Source organism: Sarcophilus harrisii, chromosome 3 (genome assembly GCF_902635505.1).
Source record: "Sarcophilus harrisii chromosome 3, mSarHar1.11, whole genome shotgun sequence".
NCBI classification, from domain to species: domain Eukaryota; kingdom Metazoa; phylum Chordata; class Mammalia; order Dasyuromorphia; family Dasyuridae; genus Sarcophilus; species Sarcophilus harrisii.
In genome coordinates this window covers 182,763,238-182,782,745 of record NC_045428.1, presented here as the reverse complement: position 1 = coordinate 182,782,745, position 19,508 = coordinate 182,763,238, and the positions used below count along the sequence as shown (strand labels likewise).

General features: G+C 33.6%; 1 protein-coding gene across 3 annotated transcripts in view; it reads right to left on the bottom strand.

Moving 5' to 3' along the window:
- Positions 1-18,163, bottom strand: part of CADM2 (cell adhesion molecule 2) — a 1,401,218-nt gene extending 1,383,055 nt beyond the window's left edge. For all 3 annotated transcript variants that reach the window (XM_031963623.1, XM_031963625.1, XM_031963624.1), the window contains exon 1: positions 17,389-18,163. In XM_031963623.1, coding sequence (XP_031819483.1) covers positions 17,389-17,449 — 61 coding nt within the window. In that variant the 5' untranslated portion in view covers positions 17,450-18,163. The remainder of the gene's footprint in view (positions 1-17,388) is intronic.
- Between the last annotated feature and the right edge of the window lie 1,345 nt (positions 18,164-19,508).

Sequence of the window (19,508 nt, the reverse complement as noted above, 5' to 3'; positions counted from 1 at the left end):
TTTCAATCATTATATAGATGTAAATGATTGTTACTATATATTAGTTATTTAACCACATTCAAATCATATTCATCTATTGTATATTATCTGTTAAGTTTGTGACATGACTCCATGTAGTAATATCTGGCAATATTTTAGTTCCTATCCTATAGAAATTATAAAAATGTAATTTACTTAGAGATTCAATGATACTTGGTATTTTTCTGATACCACTAAATTTCATTTATCATTTGCAAATCTCTCTTGGAAAATATCTCAAATTCAAATCTTTTCAAATGGAGAATTTATATTTATATATATGTATTTATGTACACATGTATGTGTGTATTTTTTCTTTTTTCCACCACTTAATTCTCTCAAAGACATACTTTATAATTTTCATCATTTCTTAATCCATTTCACTACTACTTTTACCCCAATTTTAATGATTTTGACTTTTTTTTTATTTTTCCCTTCTTTTTTCCATATGCAATCATTTCAAGAATCCCATAAAATTCAATCCTTCAATATGTGACAGGATGAGAAGATGGAATACCATCAAATGAATTTGAAGGGGCATTTAGAGAGGTAGGAAGAGATCCAGGAAATAAAAGGGCATGCCAAGATAATCTGTTTGCTGCTATCAATTACCAACAGTCAATGGCTCTGCTACATTGTCTGAGATTTAATCTTCATCAAAAATAAGTAGAGAGAAAGACTGTCTTTTTTTCCAATTCAGTCTTTCCAATAAATAAGATAATGGCCACAAGACAGTCCTTAAACAAAACAGAATATTTCTTTCTGGTCTTGCATCTATAGTCTGAATCTGAAATGACTTTTGTTGATATTCATCCTTGTATCACTTCTGAAAAGAAAGAAAATTTGCTGGAATTATATAGTTTAAATCATATTTTTACTAAGAAATGAATAAATTATGTCCAATCTCTCCATAAAGTAAAATAAATTAAAATATGATTATTAAATCAAAATTTAGATATCATCTTTTTCCAAAGACATCAGTAAGTCATAATAGTGATCTTGAAATCACTGATTCTAAGATTCCCATTTTACTTTCAACAAAGCAATGAATAATAGCTCACATTTCTGATTTACTGAAGACTTTCCTCTTAGAAATCTTATGAGATAAATAGTTTGGTTACTATTACCTGAACTTAAGATAGTATGCTATTTGGCTTTGGTCACACAGCTAATAAATGCTCATTGTTTCTTAATGAATGTATATATGTACATAAATGCAGATATATACATAAATAATATCCAATATAATACCTTATATTATATCCAATATAAATTTCTCAATTAAGTCAATTGTTTCTTATATCTAATCCAAATTCCTCATGTTACAACTTAAACATTCTCTTGCATTCATTTATCTGTGATTACCATTTTTTCTAAAATTTCCATGTCCTTGAAGAGTGATTACTAAGTTATTACTTGGTCATTCTTCTTCAGGTGAAAAACATTCCATTTCCCTTATGCAATTTTTCAGAATTAATATTATTGCTAATTCTAAACATTTTGTGGCATACTCCCAATTCAAGTCTTACTTTAGTTGGGGGGAGAGGGATCTGAACATAGACATGTAGTAACTCTCAACTTGGCATACTTGTTTAGACAGTGTTCATTTCTCAGATTATGTCTCTTCCTACTGTAAAATGACATCTTTTGATTCCATTTTAGAGAGTAGTACTGATTCTATGTTCCATAGATAAAAGATATGGAAGGTATAAAAAAGACTGTGTGAGTATGTTATTTACTAAGATGGAACAAGAAAGTATGTACATTGCTAGAAAGAAGAATGATTCATTAATTTTGAAAAACATATATAACCAAGATATGTGATATTCCAGGGAGGCATAAGGATGAAATTCCAAGCTTATAATTTTATATTCAAAATTTCAAAAGTCATCTAAAACTATGCAATACAATATACTCCCAAACAGACCATAAAATTATTATGGAAACAAAGATTGTGTATTATACTGTCTTCCAATAACCAAATTATCATTTAATTTAACTTAATAATTTGGATATACTGTTTCCATTTCACAGCAAGGAAAAAAAATATTTTCTTCATTATTTATGTCTACTTCAAAAGTTTAAAGAAACTCTAATTCTAGCTAAGCCTTGATAATATGACAATGTAACTAATATTTTATTACAATATCTTACTCTTTTAAAGATAACATAAAACTCTAAATTACCATTGAATGACGGATCTGACGATTTACAAAAACTCTCATAATTAGAAAATTTTAATTTGTCTTTGAGAGTAATTGACTTGCAGGTAAATTTATGTACAGTTAAAATACAAAGCAAAAAAAGGAAGAACAATTTTAAAATAAATGATATATTGAATATCACTAACAGCAACAATAATATAGCTAAGTACTTATTCTGTGCCTGTCAGCTATGCTAACTCATTATAATTACTCTCATTTGATCTTCACAATAAACTTGGAAGGCAGGTGCTACTATAGCCCCATTTTACAGATCTGGAAACTAAGGTAAACACAGGTTAAATCACAAAGCTAGTAGATATTTAAAACTAGATTTTAACTCAGGACTTCCCAATTCCAAATCTGGTGCTATTTATTTCAAAATGGCCTGCTATATTCTTTACTAATCTATATAGAAATTTTACTTCTATGGAAAACAACTAACTTGCATTATAGTGATACCATAGTAAATGAGATATTCTAATACAAAATCTATTAATAGACAAAGCAATAAAAAGAAAAGCTAGAAAAGCAACTTTAGAACATGGGTAGAGAGTTTTAAAAGTAAAATAAATAACAATTGTAACTCCTCATATCTTTGGTCACTACAAAATAAATATTTTTTAATTATGAAAATTTCATAAAAATCAAAACTAGCATACAATTTGGGAATTAGATATGTCAAAGGTACATTCTGATTTAATGCACTACTTAAAGAAAGCAATTTGAGCATCAAGAACAGTAAGAAAGAATTCAACTAAGACACAAAGAATGAAAGAACAACACCACCTGGTTCCCTAGTTTCCAGACCTATTACTGGCTTCCTTTGTTAACTGAATTAATTTTATTGGAAAGTTTTACAAATTTACACATATGTACATAGAGACATGTGTGTATATATATAAATGTGATTGATTTATAATTATTTAAATTTAAATTATCTACAGAAATCAATATTTGTTTGGTGAAGAAAAATCACCTATATATTTGTGTTGGTTTTTCTTCGTTTTGTTTTCAAACAAGAAATGGAGGAAAAATTCAAACAAACTAAGGTTTTAGAAGTTCATGGTGTTTTACAAGTTGATACCTAGAAAGAAGCTTCCATTTTGGTACTAAATATAAATGCTATATCACAACTAATGTGATTTTCATATTGACATACACATATTGTCAAAGATGTCATACCATATTTTATAAACATACACACTCTTTCTACACCATATTATCATTTTAATATAAAAATGCAGATCATTCAGACCATTTTTTCAGGTATTAAAGTACAACAGTATGTCATAGTTACAATAGTATGTCATGTTAGGTCAAAGTTATGTACTGAACAAGACAAAACTGAAGATTTCCTTAAAAATATTGTGTTGTTAGACTTATGTTTTTTTAATGGAACATATTTTAAAGACACTTTCATAAAATAGGTTCCCTTAATTTTTCTTCCCTTCAACAAAGAGTTTTTGGTTAATATTTGGTTAATTTTTCTATCATTTTTACCAGAAGGTAGGTTAAGGAGTAATAGCAAAACTATACACTAAAGAAATAGTAATACCAAAGAGGCTTAGATTTTAATCAGATGAAATCTATTGTAATGTAAGCAAGAAAGGAAGCTTTAATATATATAACAGTACAAGGAGCATTGTTTCTATATGGCTACTTTAAAAATGTTTTCCCTGAGGCATCAGCAGCTCTTTTAAAATTATTGTCACTGGTAGCATCAGAATTGCTCATGCAGAACTTCAGCTCTAAAATACTTAATATTTTTGCTTGTTACATAGATCCTACTCCCAGACCTCTTCTCCCCAACATTCTCTCTGCTGACCTGGTCATTTACTGTTCTGGCCCACTGAGCCTTTATGAAATTATGAATCATCCTCTTGAAAAAATGAGTTAGAATACAATGTGCTTGAATATTTCTTGTTCACTTCTCATCTTCTTTCAAGTTGCATTTTTAAAAAAGCTAGTGTTATAGTGAGAATATATTCAGGATAAAAAGCCAAGAAAAGTAAATTATTTAATCCAGGTTTAAATGAAAAACCTTAAAAGCACAATGAAGTTTATAGCATTGCTTATTGATATAATGATGTTGTATTCCTTACAGACATATTTTGTTCCAGTTGGAAAAAGCAAACAAGTACATTTTTTAAATTTAATGATATGGGGATGGAAGAGTAAGATAGGGATTTTTAAAAGAGAAGGTTAAGTTTAGAAGAAAAATTGTAATACTTCCAGATTTGTTTTCTAATTTAATCTAAAGTAATTAAAATTCTGTTTAAAATCTTCAATTATGCATAGCAATTCTGGAGAATGGGTTTACCATTAAATGTTGAACTATTGTGTACAAAATCAGGTTTTGCATGTTCTTTTCATTTTGCAGCAGAATATGGTTACCAGAGAGCTATTGAAAACAGAAAAACCTGACTTCGCATCCTACTCTTTATACATGCAGATTTTTTTGACTGAAAAAGTTAATTAATGGTTACAATTAGAAGATGAAGTTTCATCACCTTTGTATTTTGCTTCACATTATACGTAGAAGAATCTGAGCCATATTAATGTATTTCAAATCAACTGGATTATTTGCTCTCATAGGAAATAAGTAGCAGAAGAAAAAGAATGCTACTGTGGATAACTCACTATGAATCCCAAAATCTTCATTTTGCTCATTAACTTCAATCTTATTTTGTTATAATACTGTTTCCTAGAATTTTCTGAATGTTAAAAGAAGAAGGTTTGAGTCTACTACTTCTGTTCATTCATTTAATGAACAGAAATAACCACAAGAAAAAGATTTTAAATAGGAAATAGGATTCTGGAGAATTAGTTTTTGATTAATCCAGGTTGGTTGTAGTTGATAACTTGATAAAAAATAAATTAAACTGTGTATTAAAAAGGCTCAGATGTTGAAGCAAGTTATCTTTTATTTCAAAAGCTTTTTATAAAATTATTAACCAAAGGCTAGAACAAGTTCTAACCCATGCTAATCCAAGACTTTGTGATTATCAGTGGTGATTGAGGGATCAAGAGAGGCAGACAGACAGACAGACATACACACACAGAGACACACATAGATTTGACTTTAGGGATATTCATTCAGTCCATCAGTAAAAAATTGGAAGCACCTACTTTGTGTCACACACAATGCTAAGAGGACAAAAAAATGTCCCTGTCTTCAAAGAGAGATTATAATCTAAAGGGGTTACAATGAAAGTCTTCCCTATCACATTTGTAATTCTTAACTTTTCTCATAGGAAGAGAATTAGGCATCATAATACTTTATTCACTTTCTTTCCTCAGTAAAATTTCTTTGTAAAAGTACAAGACAAGGCAGCAAACATGAAACATTATACCCTCTACAAAACTTGGAGACCTCATGCAAACTTCTAGACAAAGAGACTTCAAATGCTACATTTTCAAAAAATGGCATGGCATTATTTCTTTCCTATTTCTGCAAATTCAATGGAAAATTAGTTCAACATTCTCTCAAAATAATTCTGTTTAGGGTTAGATAGTGTGGATAAAAATGTGAGTTAGAGATTCTGACCATTTTAGGCAGCATTATTTTATTAACTTGTAACAAAAGATTTAATATAGCAGAGGTACAAAAAGAATCATTTATATTCAGTTAAATGATACAAATTTAGAAAAATGAAAATTTACTCTATCAGTGATTATTTATGCTTAAATGTAGTTAAGAGATAGAGTTAGAAATAGCTATATTTCTAAGGGAAAAAGAAATTAAAAAATAATCCACACAAATTTTTCACTTAACCCAAATTTTTTTTCCAGAAATTATTCCTGAAATAGACATAATTAATTTAATTAAATAATATCAGTGCAAACAAAAAGTAGAGTATTAACTTCACCTCCTTGTCATTAATTAGCCTTCTAAAAATGGCATTGTATTGACAGAAAATCTGTTAATTTAGGAGCAATTATGTAAAACTGATGCCCCGGAAGTGTTTTAGTTAAGAGCTAAGTGACCATATGGAAAAAATGAGAGTTTGATTAAATCCAAATTCTTAAAATAGTTCAATTATTAGATTTCTAAAACTTTTATGAGCTTACACTAATAATTTTTTTTAAAAGACAGTAATAAGAGTGATTTTCAAAATCATGTGATCTGATAAACTTTGAAGCCACTTATAAAATTAGGAACATTTGAACCATAACAATAGCATGATATAATAACAAATAACTGATTTTTAAAAATAAGACATATATGGTTAGCTATCTTTGATATGTAAATAATATACATTATACATATTACTTATATACAGTACCTGCTTTTTCTGAATATTTCAATTTTCCTAGAAACTATAATACTCTTCTCTTGCTTTCAAAATCTTAAGCAAGATTAATCAAACGTTATCATTATAAATATGAATCCTTCTTTGTAGAAAGGACTAAGCATAAAAAAAAACTACTAAATTTTAAAAGCTTAAAATAAATTTTGTGGTATGGTATTGCTTTAACCTCAGTTAATTGGCACGATCAACTCTGGTTATGCAAAACAAGAACTAATCAGCCTTCTACTACACAGCCTGGTAACAATAAAAGCAGATCATGTCACTAATAATCTGGCAGATCCAGGTCAGTTGATAATTCTCATGTGCTCCTGATTTTTATCCTGGAGTATTAATTACTACAACTAGCAATGAAAAATAATTTAGATATGAGTTAGCTTAATTAATCTGTCTCAATCAGGCATTTCAAATTACATGTGCAAGGTTTTTGCTAAGTAGAAAAAGAGTTAAGATTTTGCCTACTCAAGACTCCTGGTTCAAAGAAATATATACACAAAGGATAATGCATAGCAAATATGTATTGACTACTCTGATATAAAAATATGAATCATTACTTTACATAAAACATATCATCATTTAGAAGCATTTGTTTCCCTAGTGTCAATTTTATTGTATTGTATATTACATACAAATGAACCTTCATCAATACAAATATTTATTTTACTCAGAATATGGTATTGACATTTTGATAAATATAAACAAAGTACTTGAATATTATTCAGATTTAATTAAAGGGATGTATCAAGATTAGATATATTGGAAAAGATTAAACTGTGTACATTTGAAATGGAAAGCCAGAGGAGGAGAAGGAGAAAACAATGACAATATCTCCCCAAATTCTTCTGATTTTAATTTCTCATGAATAAAAAGTGAGACAAAAATCCTGAAAATAATTAATCAGGAGTACAAAGAATTAGGTAGAAGACAGTTTAAAGGAGTATGCACTTCAGTTTTCAAAAAAATCTTATTATTTTATATCTATGGAGTCTTAAACATTGCCATTATTTTAAGTCAGTATTGAAAAATGTTCAAATGGTACAAAAATGTTGTTTGAAGTATTTACTCTACAGCACTTTATAAAATACTTGGCCGGGAAAATAAAAACAAGAAAAAAATTGCAAATTATGTTTGAAAGTAAAACTTTAAAAGATTGATGATATAATACTCTGAGGAAAACATCTCAGGATTGAAAATACAAATGAACTCAAAGTTTTAAAATGTGAGAAAATACCTATCTGCTATATAATTTACACAAAATGCAAGAATATTTTAATATTGTCTGAAGAGGCAGTTGCTATGAAAATCTTTTCCCCCTTTTTATTACACAACCTTTACCTTACCTGAACATTAAGATTGGGTCACTAGGTGGAAATGCATATTAATCTAAAATACTGACATGTAGTTTATTCCTGAAATATTTAATAGGTTAATATGATGCATGAATTATTTCCACACATAAGACATATCTTTTCATAATTTCATTACAAAGTCATGGTGATACCTTTTTACAATTTCAATGTAAAATTATTTTTATTGGAGATGGGAATAGATATAGCATTGTAAGAAAGTGTATAACTTCTTTTTGTTTATAAAAAAGGAAGTGAACCATTTCTATTCGGGGTAAGGAATATTCATTTTCATCTAACTACAAGGGGAAAGAACTGTATTTAGAAATAACATATACACTATTATGTATTACAATGATCAATTTCTTTCCATCTTGGCACAATAACTAATGTGACTAACTGCTGTTCCCTACACTGAACTCAAAACTATATAATTGCCTTAAGGTACATCTTTCTCTGAATGCCACCTACACATTAAGACATGACAGTAAACTTACAGCCAGCACCCTGTTCTGCCCCATATGATCACCGAAAAGATTTGGAAATGAGGACACGTGCATAATTAAGGTATACAGAATTCAAAGGATATGTCACAAACTAGAGTTTTATAAATCCCTAGGATAACCGCATAGAAATAATGTATTTTCAAAAGAAAGCTTCTCATAAGTGGGGAAATAAAGAGAAGAACTTAAAAATACTTATTTAAACCCACTCAATATTAAATGAGTTGGTTCTTTTGCCTCCAAAATATACACCTATAAGTAAATTTATATACAGAAAGGAGGGAAAAGAGAAATTTGACCTAAGAGTTCTTTAATCAGTAATGCAGATAGTGCAACAGAATCTCAGGAAAAGAGACAACATATGAATATGATAGAGAGAAGGTATTAAATATTCTGAAAGGGTTAAATGTTAGCAGTGATTTCGTATTAGAAAAAGATTATGTAACAGGGAAATACTCAGCAGAGCATATGCTAATTTGGTTTGCTTGGCCAAGCTTTTCTGTTTATTTGGCTGGCAAACTAAAATTCTTTCACTCCTCTTTCCCCCCATTTTTATTAAGAGACTAAGCAAGCTGATCTTTAAAAAAAAATCTTGCATATGTTTTAAAGTTTGTAGAATGTCACCTTTAAATGTGTATTACAAAATAGAATCTGTACAAGCGTTTTTTCAGAATTTAGCCCTTGGAAAACTTCCCTTTATTTTACTGTTCCCCACTATTTTATGTAGGTGAATCTTTCCTATTGGAAATTTATTTCATATGAAAATCTACTTCATATGAAGACTGTTTCTAGGGAGTAGGAAGAAAAACAGAGTTACACTGATTAGATTTCAGTTTATAAAACAGAGTGCAATAAAGCAATGAATAAAATGCACTTGGCTTATTGTAGTTTTTTTTTTCAATCTCTGTCCACTTGAAAACAGTTTTAGTTAGAATACCTAATACCTTTTGCATCCTAAACAGTCTTTTTAAGATTCAAAGGGAAGGGATTGAATATCGATATAGGTAGTATGAGAGAGAGATTCTTACCTTAGAAGGTAAAATACTAAGATTAATAAATTAGAGGCATATTTAAACTGTATACTCTGTATCTAAGTGATTAAGTAGGCACTACAGGATCCCCTGAATATTTAAATACCAACTTTTAGCAAAGATTCTAAAAGAATTTTTTTGCAAGAACAAATTAAGTTGGCTGTATAAATTACACTGAATCAATATAACAGTTATGCATTTAGCAGTCTGCAGTTCATCCTTGTCAGAAGTGACACTCACACTCTGCTGCAGAGGTGGCTCTAAACAAACATGTATAGTAACTAATGAATTTCCTAAGTTGTGAAGATATTAGGGAATCAAATTGATCTAAAAAAAAGGATTTATTTAAATATATATCCAAAAATTCTACTCTTTAATTCTCTTTAAGTCATTTCCAAAGTATACTGTTTCATATATACCATAATATCTCTTCAATTAAGACTAAATAAGTTTCCTATACATGAATAAAATATTTAAAATATTTAAGTCAAATACTGATTCATAAGTTATCCCCACTTTTGAAAAATTGATGGCTTAATATTTACTTCAGAGTAATTTAAAATATGTGAATAATTAATGGTTTTTTCCTATGACAGATCTTCTTACAGTCTCAGCCATCTCTCTATTCAGATATCAATGGAAACAATAGAATAGATGTTCAGTTCTATTTCAAATGAAGAAGGTTTAAGAAATATTTTACTGCAGAAAGCTATTGTACCAAACATATTGACTATTAAATTAGTGCACATTTTTCACATTTATGCATAAAACAAACAGCTTATATTTTACCTCCAATAAATGGGAAAGCTAAGAAAACCTGAAAGTAATGAGGGACAAAAATATTAATAGTCTATACTCCAATTGCCCCCAAGATAAACTTACTGCACTAAAGAAATTTAAAGTTCAAAGATTTGCAAGAAATGTCTAAAATTTTTTAAAAGAAGGACAAAATAAAATTATCCAATAAGCTCTGGAGGTGAATAATTTAGAGATCACTTTCCTCTTTCTTAAAAAAAAAATTCTATTTAGATACTGTACCAAATATTCAAATCATTATTAATTAAAAATCTTTAACATAACTTAAATTTTAAATATATTTACTATGGTTCTGAAAGAATTCAAACATTAAGCCAATTCAGCATTTAGAATTTGTCAAGAAAAAAAATTCAGAAGACAATCATTCTCTATATTATGAATGACTTGGTATTCTATTAGCTTTATATAAATCCCATAATGTAATCTATGTAAAAATAAATGTTGACATGTACATCCTTTGCAAAACTGTGTTCCAAAGCTAAGTTACTAAACTCTGAGTGAACCAGTTAGCAAATAATAAAAAACAATAAAGGGAAGCTTCATAATAATTGTTTCAATTCATGTGTAAAACATTTAACAGTAAGTATAAACTGGGCTAATTTCCTGGAGAAAAAACAAATTTGACATTTTTTCTATAGCAAATTGAAATGCAATAAAAAACAATTATATAGGTTATATTGTTATTTGATGGGCTCATTCTGGCAGTCCATCCATAATGACAACTCTTAATTTGTTAAGAGACCTATTTACTGGCTTTGTTTATATGATAAATAACACTGGCCAGAGATGAAAAATTCTCTAAGGCTTTGGCATAGCTCAAATTACATTTAATCTTTATAGAATGTCATAAATAGTACTAAATACACAGTGTACAAATACATTAAACTGTCAACTCCTGTTTATTTGAAGGGCACTGTACATGTGAAATGTGAGAAGTGATGAAGAAAAATAATAAGATGACAACTTTTTCAGAAGGTGGAGATAATGGCATCACATCCACAACAAGATGTTGGACCAAACTCTTTTTAATGGAATTTGCTATTCCACTTGGCATTATTAATTATTTTTATAGCATTAAATCTATGTCCCCCGGAATCTAAACCCCCCCCCAGTAGTTTACATTTCCATTTTTTTTACAATGTTCCTCTGACTAAAACTCAAAGGAAAATACTGTTTTATCTCATCCATTATTATTTGGCTATTTGATTAAAGTTATTCAGGGTTATTCTTTATTTTTAAGTAGGTTTAAAACTAAGGAAAAAAAAAACATTTGTCTACAACATGTTGTAAAAGTAGTTTGAGTTTCAATTTCATGACACCCGATGTTTTCTTGTATTTTCTCAGAAGCAGAGTACATTTAAGGCATTAGATACTATGTGCATTATCACACAGCAGGGTGTTTCAGCAGCTACAGTTCTAGGTTAATCCTGACCCACATCTTGGGCTTGACAAGAAGAATTTGCAAAGATTCATTTCCATAGAACTATACTTTTGAAATGCTTGGCATTTCCAAATAAAATGTTGGCTATATATACACAAAATATGTGTTTGTGTGTGTGTATATATGTATATGTGTGTATGTGTGTGTGTAGTGTGTGTATATATGTATATGTGTATATATATATATATATATATATATGTATAGCATGGTACTCAAAAAATACATACAAGTTCAAGTTCAACCCAACATTCATTCATTCAGCGTCTACTATGCATAGACGTCATTGAAAAACGTTTTTCCACTTTAAACCTTTAAGATTTAAAATTTTTACAATAAACCTAAAATTACTCATTACTTATTTAACAAAAATTAAAACTATATTAGTCAAATGGAAAAGTTGGGAAAATGTAACTCTATTGTGACTAATTAGATTTAAAATACTTATTAAATACTTTCCACAATGGCCAATAGAGCAATTCAAAGAGGTCAGCATCTTTAAAATGTGCAAACTGCTTCAAAATTCAGCCTATCATCATTCTCTTGGTGTTTTATGGTTTTCTTTCTCCTTCCCACACCTAGTCGAGTTGCTATAGTTAAACCGTCTGCCTTTGGCAAGGGAGTTTTTTGGTTGGTTTTTATAGAGAGGCTTTCTAAAAAAGGAATCTTCAAAATAGAAAAGGAAAATATGAACCTTTCTAATGCAGAGCACAAAATTCATGTCAATAACCGAAACAGCAAATACCAATATGATATCAGTACTAAATTATTTTAGTATAATCCAAAGCATTTACCATGTTACAAAAAAATTTTAAAACTCCACATTTTATTAATTCTCTAAAGAGTTCAGTAGTGTAAGTAGGTCTTATCATTACCTCTTTCCATATTACAAATGAGTAAATTGTCTTTCGACGTTAATCCTTAGCCATACTTAAATATATGAATATATATATGAATATATATATATATATATATATATATATATATATATATATGTATTTTTTTAAATCGCCATCATCATGGAATTTTACAGATAGATACAGAATACAGAAAGAGTACCTAAAAATGTTTTATCTAATTTCTTGATTTTTAAGATGAGGAAACTGGTCTGGGGAGATTAACAGGCTTCACCCAAATTATTCAACTAATTAATGGCAGGAAGAATTAGGACTAATGTTAACATTTAGTACATCGCTTTTTTCATTATGGTACATGGCCTTCATACTTTTCTCCCTTTTGTGAAAAAAAGCAATACTCAACCTCTGGCATTTAATGTGTCTGGTATTTTAGAACAAGTAGAATGTATTTCTCCACCTGAACTCTCCACCTGAGCAGGTATTTAGATTTTTGTCATCTTACATTCACAATTACTTTGGAAATATATAGAATCAAAGTAGAAGTAAAACAGAAAGACAGGAAAAAGAAAAGTTGGAGTAATAGAGTAAGCCATATATGAATTACAAATTTGTGGGCAAATTAATCCTCAAATAAATTTACTTTATTCCCTGGCAACTATATATAATTATAGTGAAACTCCTTTGTGTAGTTACCACTAAATTTTAAAGATTGGTCAAGACAGAAAGGAGGAAATACATAAAATATTTTATACACAAAAGAAACAAAAAGAAAAGAAGGTTAGTATATTGGAAATGATGTGAGGGGAAGGAGTAATTAGTAGGTCCTTGAATAATCAGGTTTCTTTGGGAATCATTAACATTTGAGTAATTTTGATTTTGGATGAGAAAACTTCAACCTGAAGAAGTTTACTTCTACTTAGTTTAATTTTGCATCTATGTGTGTTCCAAAGTGTATTTGAAATTAAAATTGGTCCTAATGTGTATGTATATAATACTAACCCAAAGATAAAGTCTCTTAAGAGTATCCTTATAAGAGTCATTTATAGATTTCAAATTCCCTTTTATTATCTTTGTTCTTTTTTCCTTAAATTACTTTGCCCAATTTCGGAATATTCACTATTCTTTTTCACTTTTGGTGAGGCAAGGAGGGTTAAGTGACTTGCCTAGTGTTAATCTGTTACTAAATGTCTGAGGTCCCATCTGGAGTTTTCTGGACTCCAGAATGAGTACTCAATCCACTGCACCTCAAAATTACCCAGAGTAATCTAAAGAGATATTATGTCTGTCTGTTTGTCTGTCTCTCTCTCTACATATATATATATATATATATCTTATATCTATAATATATATTATATATCTTCTTACTGCTTACAATAAAATTATTTTAGTATTTGAACTAAACATACTATTCAGCAAGATAGGTTTTGGTGACAATGGTTTTGAGCTTCTCCATTTTCATCTAACTTTTAAAGCTTTGTCTTTTATTTTGTCTCCTCTCACAAACGGGGAAAAGGAAATCTGTCCTTTAATCTTTAAATTGAATTGGATAATTTGCAAATAGGGTACATTGTATATTATTCTTTGGGTTAGAGACTTATTTCATTCTCTACCTAATGAATTCAACTCCTAAAGGCTATCACTGAACATTATTCTGTTTTGTAATGTCCAGCACTTTTATATAAGACTTCTTTTCTCATCTTATCAGTAGCCTGTTTCCCAACACTAGCTTACCATTTCATCTATTAATCTATTAATAGTCCAAAAAGCCAATATTGCTCCCTACTAGAAAGAAAGTAAATAAAGATAAGAAATAGTGATGCAAAACTCTAAGGGAAATAAGTCTCCTTGTCAAGAAGTGTAGACTTTAAAACATGCCAAAGGAATAATGATTTTAGCAAATAAAAATTGTGAAGTCTAGTTCAATGATTTAAAAAAATTCTAAGACTAATTAAGCATCAAAATAAATTATTGCTCATAGAATATTGCATTTGCTTACTCATAACTATTCCTCTGCAGAGTAGATTTTCTAGGGAAAAAATAAAATGTTCAGTTTCCCCTTTCCACCTTTCATTCCCCAGACACAGAAAGGAAAGGAATGACAACTCCTGGATCTGTGTCCAGGAAATAAAGTTTTCATGTTATAATTTAATGGTGTCCTAATAATGCCTTGTTCCAAAGGGGGAAAACCTGAGCCCTGAAGCAATGCTCTCAACCAAGGATGAGACAACGGGAAAGCTAGAGCAATTTGTTTGAGCAAGAACTGACAATATCAACAAAGTGTGATGTGGCTATGGAGCATTGCTTGATAAATGTGAGGCAGCCATAAACGTGAGAAGACAGCCCAATGGTGCTTTGGGTTTGTTTATTTTTCTCTCTTCTTTTTTGCTTACTAATACTGGCCTGATTTAAGGCACTTCTAAGTCCACAAACTCAGTATGTTTGCATCCTTTTGCTTGTGCCATATTTTATTTTTCTTTTTTTCTTTCTTTAAACCTGCTGCTGTTCTTTGCAGAGCTGTATTTTCCTTGACATAACTCCTTATTCAATTCTCCTCACAACTACGGTGAAAAGCACCATCACTGTTTTAATCACTGATTTATACATACTTAAAATAGGAAACACCAATGTCCTGAATAGAGCTGATCAAGTCTCTGGGTAGGGAGAATAAATCTTCCTTTTGGATGAGAGACTGAGGTGGGGGGGTGTGATGGGAGAAATGGAAATAGACCTTGACAAGAAGACTTATTTTGCAGCACACTGAATAGACAATTCACGGAGAAATGTAGAAAGCAGAGAGGAGGCGACCCCCAGGTGCAGTCCACTGCACACATGCCCTATAATAAATAATCTCGCACAAGCACAGCAGCAGCTCCTTTGCAATGACGTACGGGGGCCAGCACACAGAGATTGGCAGAAAAAACATATCCAGTAGTGTAAAATTTCATCGCAATCACCAAATTAACTGATTTCCCCACACACTCCTCTTGGCCAAGGCAAGAGATTGAGGAGGGAGGGAGGAAGGGAGGAAGAGAGAGAGAGACAGAGAGAGAGAGAGACGAGAAATGCAACTTATTGAGAGGTGAAATAGGGTCTTGATGTGCATGTTTTTGCATGTACTGGAGAACCAAGAATATATAAGCCACTGTCGTTACTTCACGTAAGGGTGGGGGCAAGCAGGAATTTTCTACCCTTTCTGAGACAGAAGCACATGATATATGCAACTATAGCATAAAATAGACTTTCAACAAAATACAAGAAATTTCTCGACAAGGTCGATTACTTAATTTATTTAAATACCCTCTATTATCAAAAAATGCTTATGAATAATATATGGTCCCTATTCAATGTGTGTGGGAGGGGGGGGAGGGCAGTGGATAGGTGGAATGCATTCAAAGAACTTGGTGAATGATGGTTCATTGACCTCATTTAAATCCTCCAAGGGCTGCTGGGGTTTGCATGTCGGTGTGTCTTACTTTCAAATTCCTTTACCCAGGGGCAAATAAATTCAGTCAACTTCTATCTTTCCGCATCAATACAAAATTGGCAGAGGGTACGGAGGTGGCTGAAGATTCACCAAGAAACCTCGAGTAACATAGCTGGAAAGATTTCCCAACCACCACCCTTTCACCTCCATCCTCTCTATACCGCACACTAAAGCCACATCCCTACACTACCCTCACAGCACCACATCATGCCCATTACAGCCCCTCCCCCCCCAAAAAAAGCGTCCTCTCTCAATGGACTACTCCTCTATGCTTGGCCATTTATTTTATAATCAGCACTTCCTTCCTCTACTTAACACCCCTCCCCTCTTTAAAAGGTCTAGGGAGAGTGCATCGTAATTCCCTCCTCACCCCACATCCAAATCCAGAGATTTGCATAATAACAGCATTTTGTGCAGTTCTTCCCACTACGGCCACAGTGGTTGTTACATTGCACTAAAAAAGATAATATTAATTAAGGAAAGAGGTAGTGATGGGGGGGGGGGAGGGCTAAAAGGTAGGGAATCCATGCGAAAATCTCTGGACAGTAAAGTAACTGCTCTGAAGCATATTTCTATTTCTTCAAAAATGGAAATGACACAGAATGATTTAAAAGGGGAAAAAAATCATTTTGTCGCTAAAATAGGTTTTGGAAAATGTCTTTGTAAACCTTCCTTTTAAGAAAAATAAATAAATAAAGCAAATCACAGTCTCCCCCTCTGTTCCTAGGTGAATGACACGTCTTACAACACATTTTCCCCCCGGGGATGTTATTGCAATGCACACGGTGCTGCTGCTGCTGTTCTCGCTGTCTCTGTAGCTCTCTCCCAGGCTCTTACACTTTAAAAAGACACACTGATACGATGGTGGGCAGAAGAGGTAGGAAGATGGAAAAGGCAGCTCAAAGGGGGCGGGGGGGGGGTGTTAAAGGAGATGACTGGAGGTGGAAAGGGGAAGTCAGAAGATTGATATGAGAAGTAGTGTAGGAGATTATAGAGAGAGGAGGCGAAGAGGGAGGAAGGGAGGGAGGTCAGTGAGAAGGATAAGTTTCTAGCCAAAAAACCCAGGGGTTCGAGGAAAGGGAGGGGCGGAAGAGTAAGAGGCAGGTTCAGGTGAATGAAAGGGGGAAAGGTGCAGAGAGTAAGGAGCACACTGCTGGGAGGGAAGAAGGTCTGAGATAAGATTGACTAGGGGAATTATTGGTGCAAACTGCCACTGCCCCCTGCTGCCCAAGGGAGTTTGTAGGGTGGGGTGGGGGCGTGTAGTGGAGGATGGAGGAAGCCATGGGGTGACGGGGGAGAGTGGAGATGCAGGGTGGAGTGAAGTGGGGATGATGGGGAATGGAAGTGAAGTTGATGCTCCCCGCGGCGGGGCGGGGATTACCTTGTAGCAGGAGCCCGCAGACACTGTAGAAGCGGAGAACGGCGCTTCGTTTCCAAATCATGGTCCCCTCTCTAAAGGACTTGGGAGAGGGAAGGGGGGGGCAGGAGGTATTGGTGAAGGGGGTACAAAAGTGAAAGGTTCAGCCGGTTCCCTTCTCCCGGTGCAGGACCCGCCGCCACCACCGCTGCAGTGCTTGAACCCCGGGGAAAGGAGCAGCAGCAGCAGCAGCAGCAGCAGCAGCAGCGAAGCACCAGCAGGATGTGGATTTCTGTGGTGAAATAGTTTCTTCTCCTCTTCCTCCTCCACCTCCTCCTGTTGGTGCAACCTCAGTAGCGCCTCTTTTCAAGCAGGGGTTCAGTGTTTCCTTTCCACTGGGGGTGCAAGGGAAGTCCCAGCGCTGGGGCTGCCAGAGCAGGTGGTGCAGAGATTCCGGGGTGTGGGGGAAGATGAGGGCGAGGGCTTCAAGGAGTCGGGAAAGGGGACAGGGAGAAAAGCAGTAGAAAGCTAGGAACCATCCGCCGTTGCCGCTGGCTCTGTCCCTGGATTGCAGGGAGGCGGCAGTGGGGCCAGTGGTGGTGGTGGCGACGGCGGCGGTGGTGGAGGTGGTGGCGGCGGCGGAGGCAGCAGCAGCAGCAGCAGCAGCAGCAGCAGCAGCAGCAGCAGCAGCAGCTTAGTGGATGCTCAGGCTCCAGCAATAGCGGCGGCGGCGGCGGCGGCGGCGGCGGCGGCAGCAGCTCTTACTCTCTCTCACTCTCTCCCTCTCCCTCTCCCTCTGTCTCTCCCTCTCCCTCTCCCTCTCGCTCTCCCTTTCTCTCTCTCTTTCTCTCCCTCTCTCTCCAGCACCAGACACAAGGGCAAGCACAGCGCCGAGGAGGCCCCGCCCCCACCCTTGGTCAGGATAGACACCGCCCCCTAGCCAATAGGAACCACCTACCCACCCAACTTAACCAATAAGTGGAATTAATGGGAGGAGTCAAGCGCCGGGAAAAACAAACAGGCGTCTCAAGGACCCTTCGGGCGAGAAAACATTAAAGCCTTCCCCCTTACCCCAACCTGGTGGCCTCCTACCCCGCCTGACACTCAACCACCCGTCTTCAGAAACTGCCCGCCCCCAAACTGGATGAAGGAAAACCACTCTGACTAATCAGAATTCCGTACTAAGGGGCGGGTCCAGCCAATCACCTCCGCGAGAGGGCGGGGTTGGTCTTGTCCTCTCCAGGTTCTGGAAGCCCCAGCAACAGAGCTAGGTGTTGGGTGCGAAGCTCTTGCGCATAATTTAGGCTACCTAGAGCAGATGGTAGCTGCACCTGCCCTGTCATCCATTGCAACTGCAGCATAGACTTTGAGGCTGCACACAGAGGAATAATAAAGAAAGGCTGGGAGATACCAAGCATTGGTTGTAAGAAACCTACGGGTGTGCAAGAATTTCGGAAGAGCCCAAGAAAAGTTGGAAGGAAGATGTAGATTGATTTCTCTCAAATGAGAATTATTTGGGTTTAATGTCTTCGAAATTTATGTGTTCCTATGGATTCGAGTAAGTGAAGGTGGCCCACTGGATTTGCAAAATAGTTTAGCAATGACTTAAGGGAAGACAGTCGATTTCCTAGGTAGCGAGATATCTTCATAAATCTTACATAAAGAAGGATAGGAAAACTCAGGAAGAGGTAGAAAAAAAAAAACATGCTTATACAAATACTAGCAAAACTAGCAAGAATTACCCAGATTATTGCAGTTGTTTATATTTCTAGATGAATTCCATTTGTAGGATTCCAATGTGGTCAAATCTTTGTTGGAGCAATTGATACATAAAGTAAAAAGGAGAAACTTTGAAACGCTTCGGACTACATCTGAATCATTGAGTTAGTTGAAGTATTAAAAAAAAAAAATACTGTCCACTTTGTGCTGATGAAAAAATAGAAACTGAGTCGATAAATGATGAATGGAAAGACAAGGTCAATATTGAGGACTTTACTCTGTGCATTGAGTTCTTGGTGTCCCCTATTTCAGATTTTTCCTTGTCTCTTTTTTTCTCCAAAACTTAGTAAAAATCTATATAGTGAAATTTTGAGACTTTAAAAGAGGGCCTGGCAATATTCTGTAGCATGTATTCTGTAGTATAG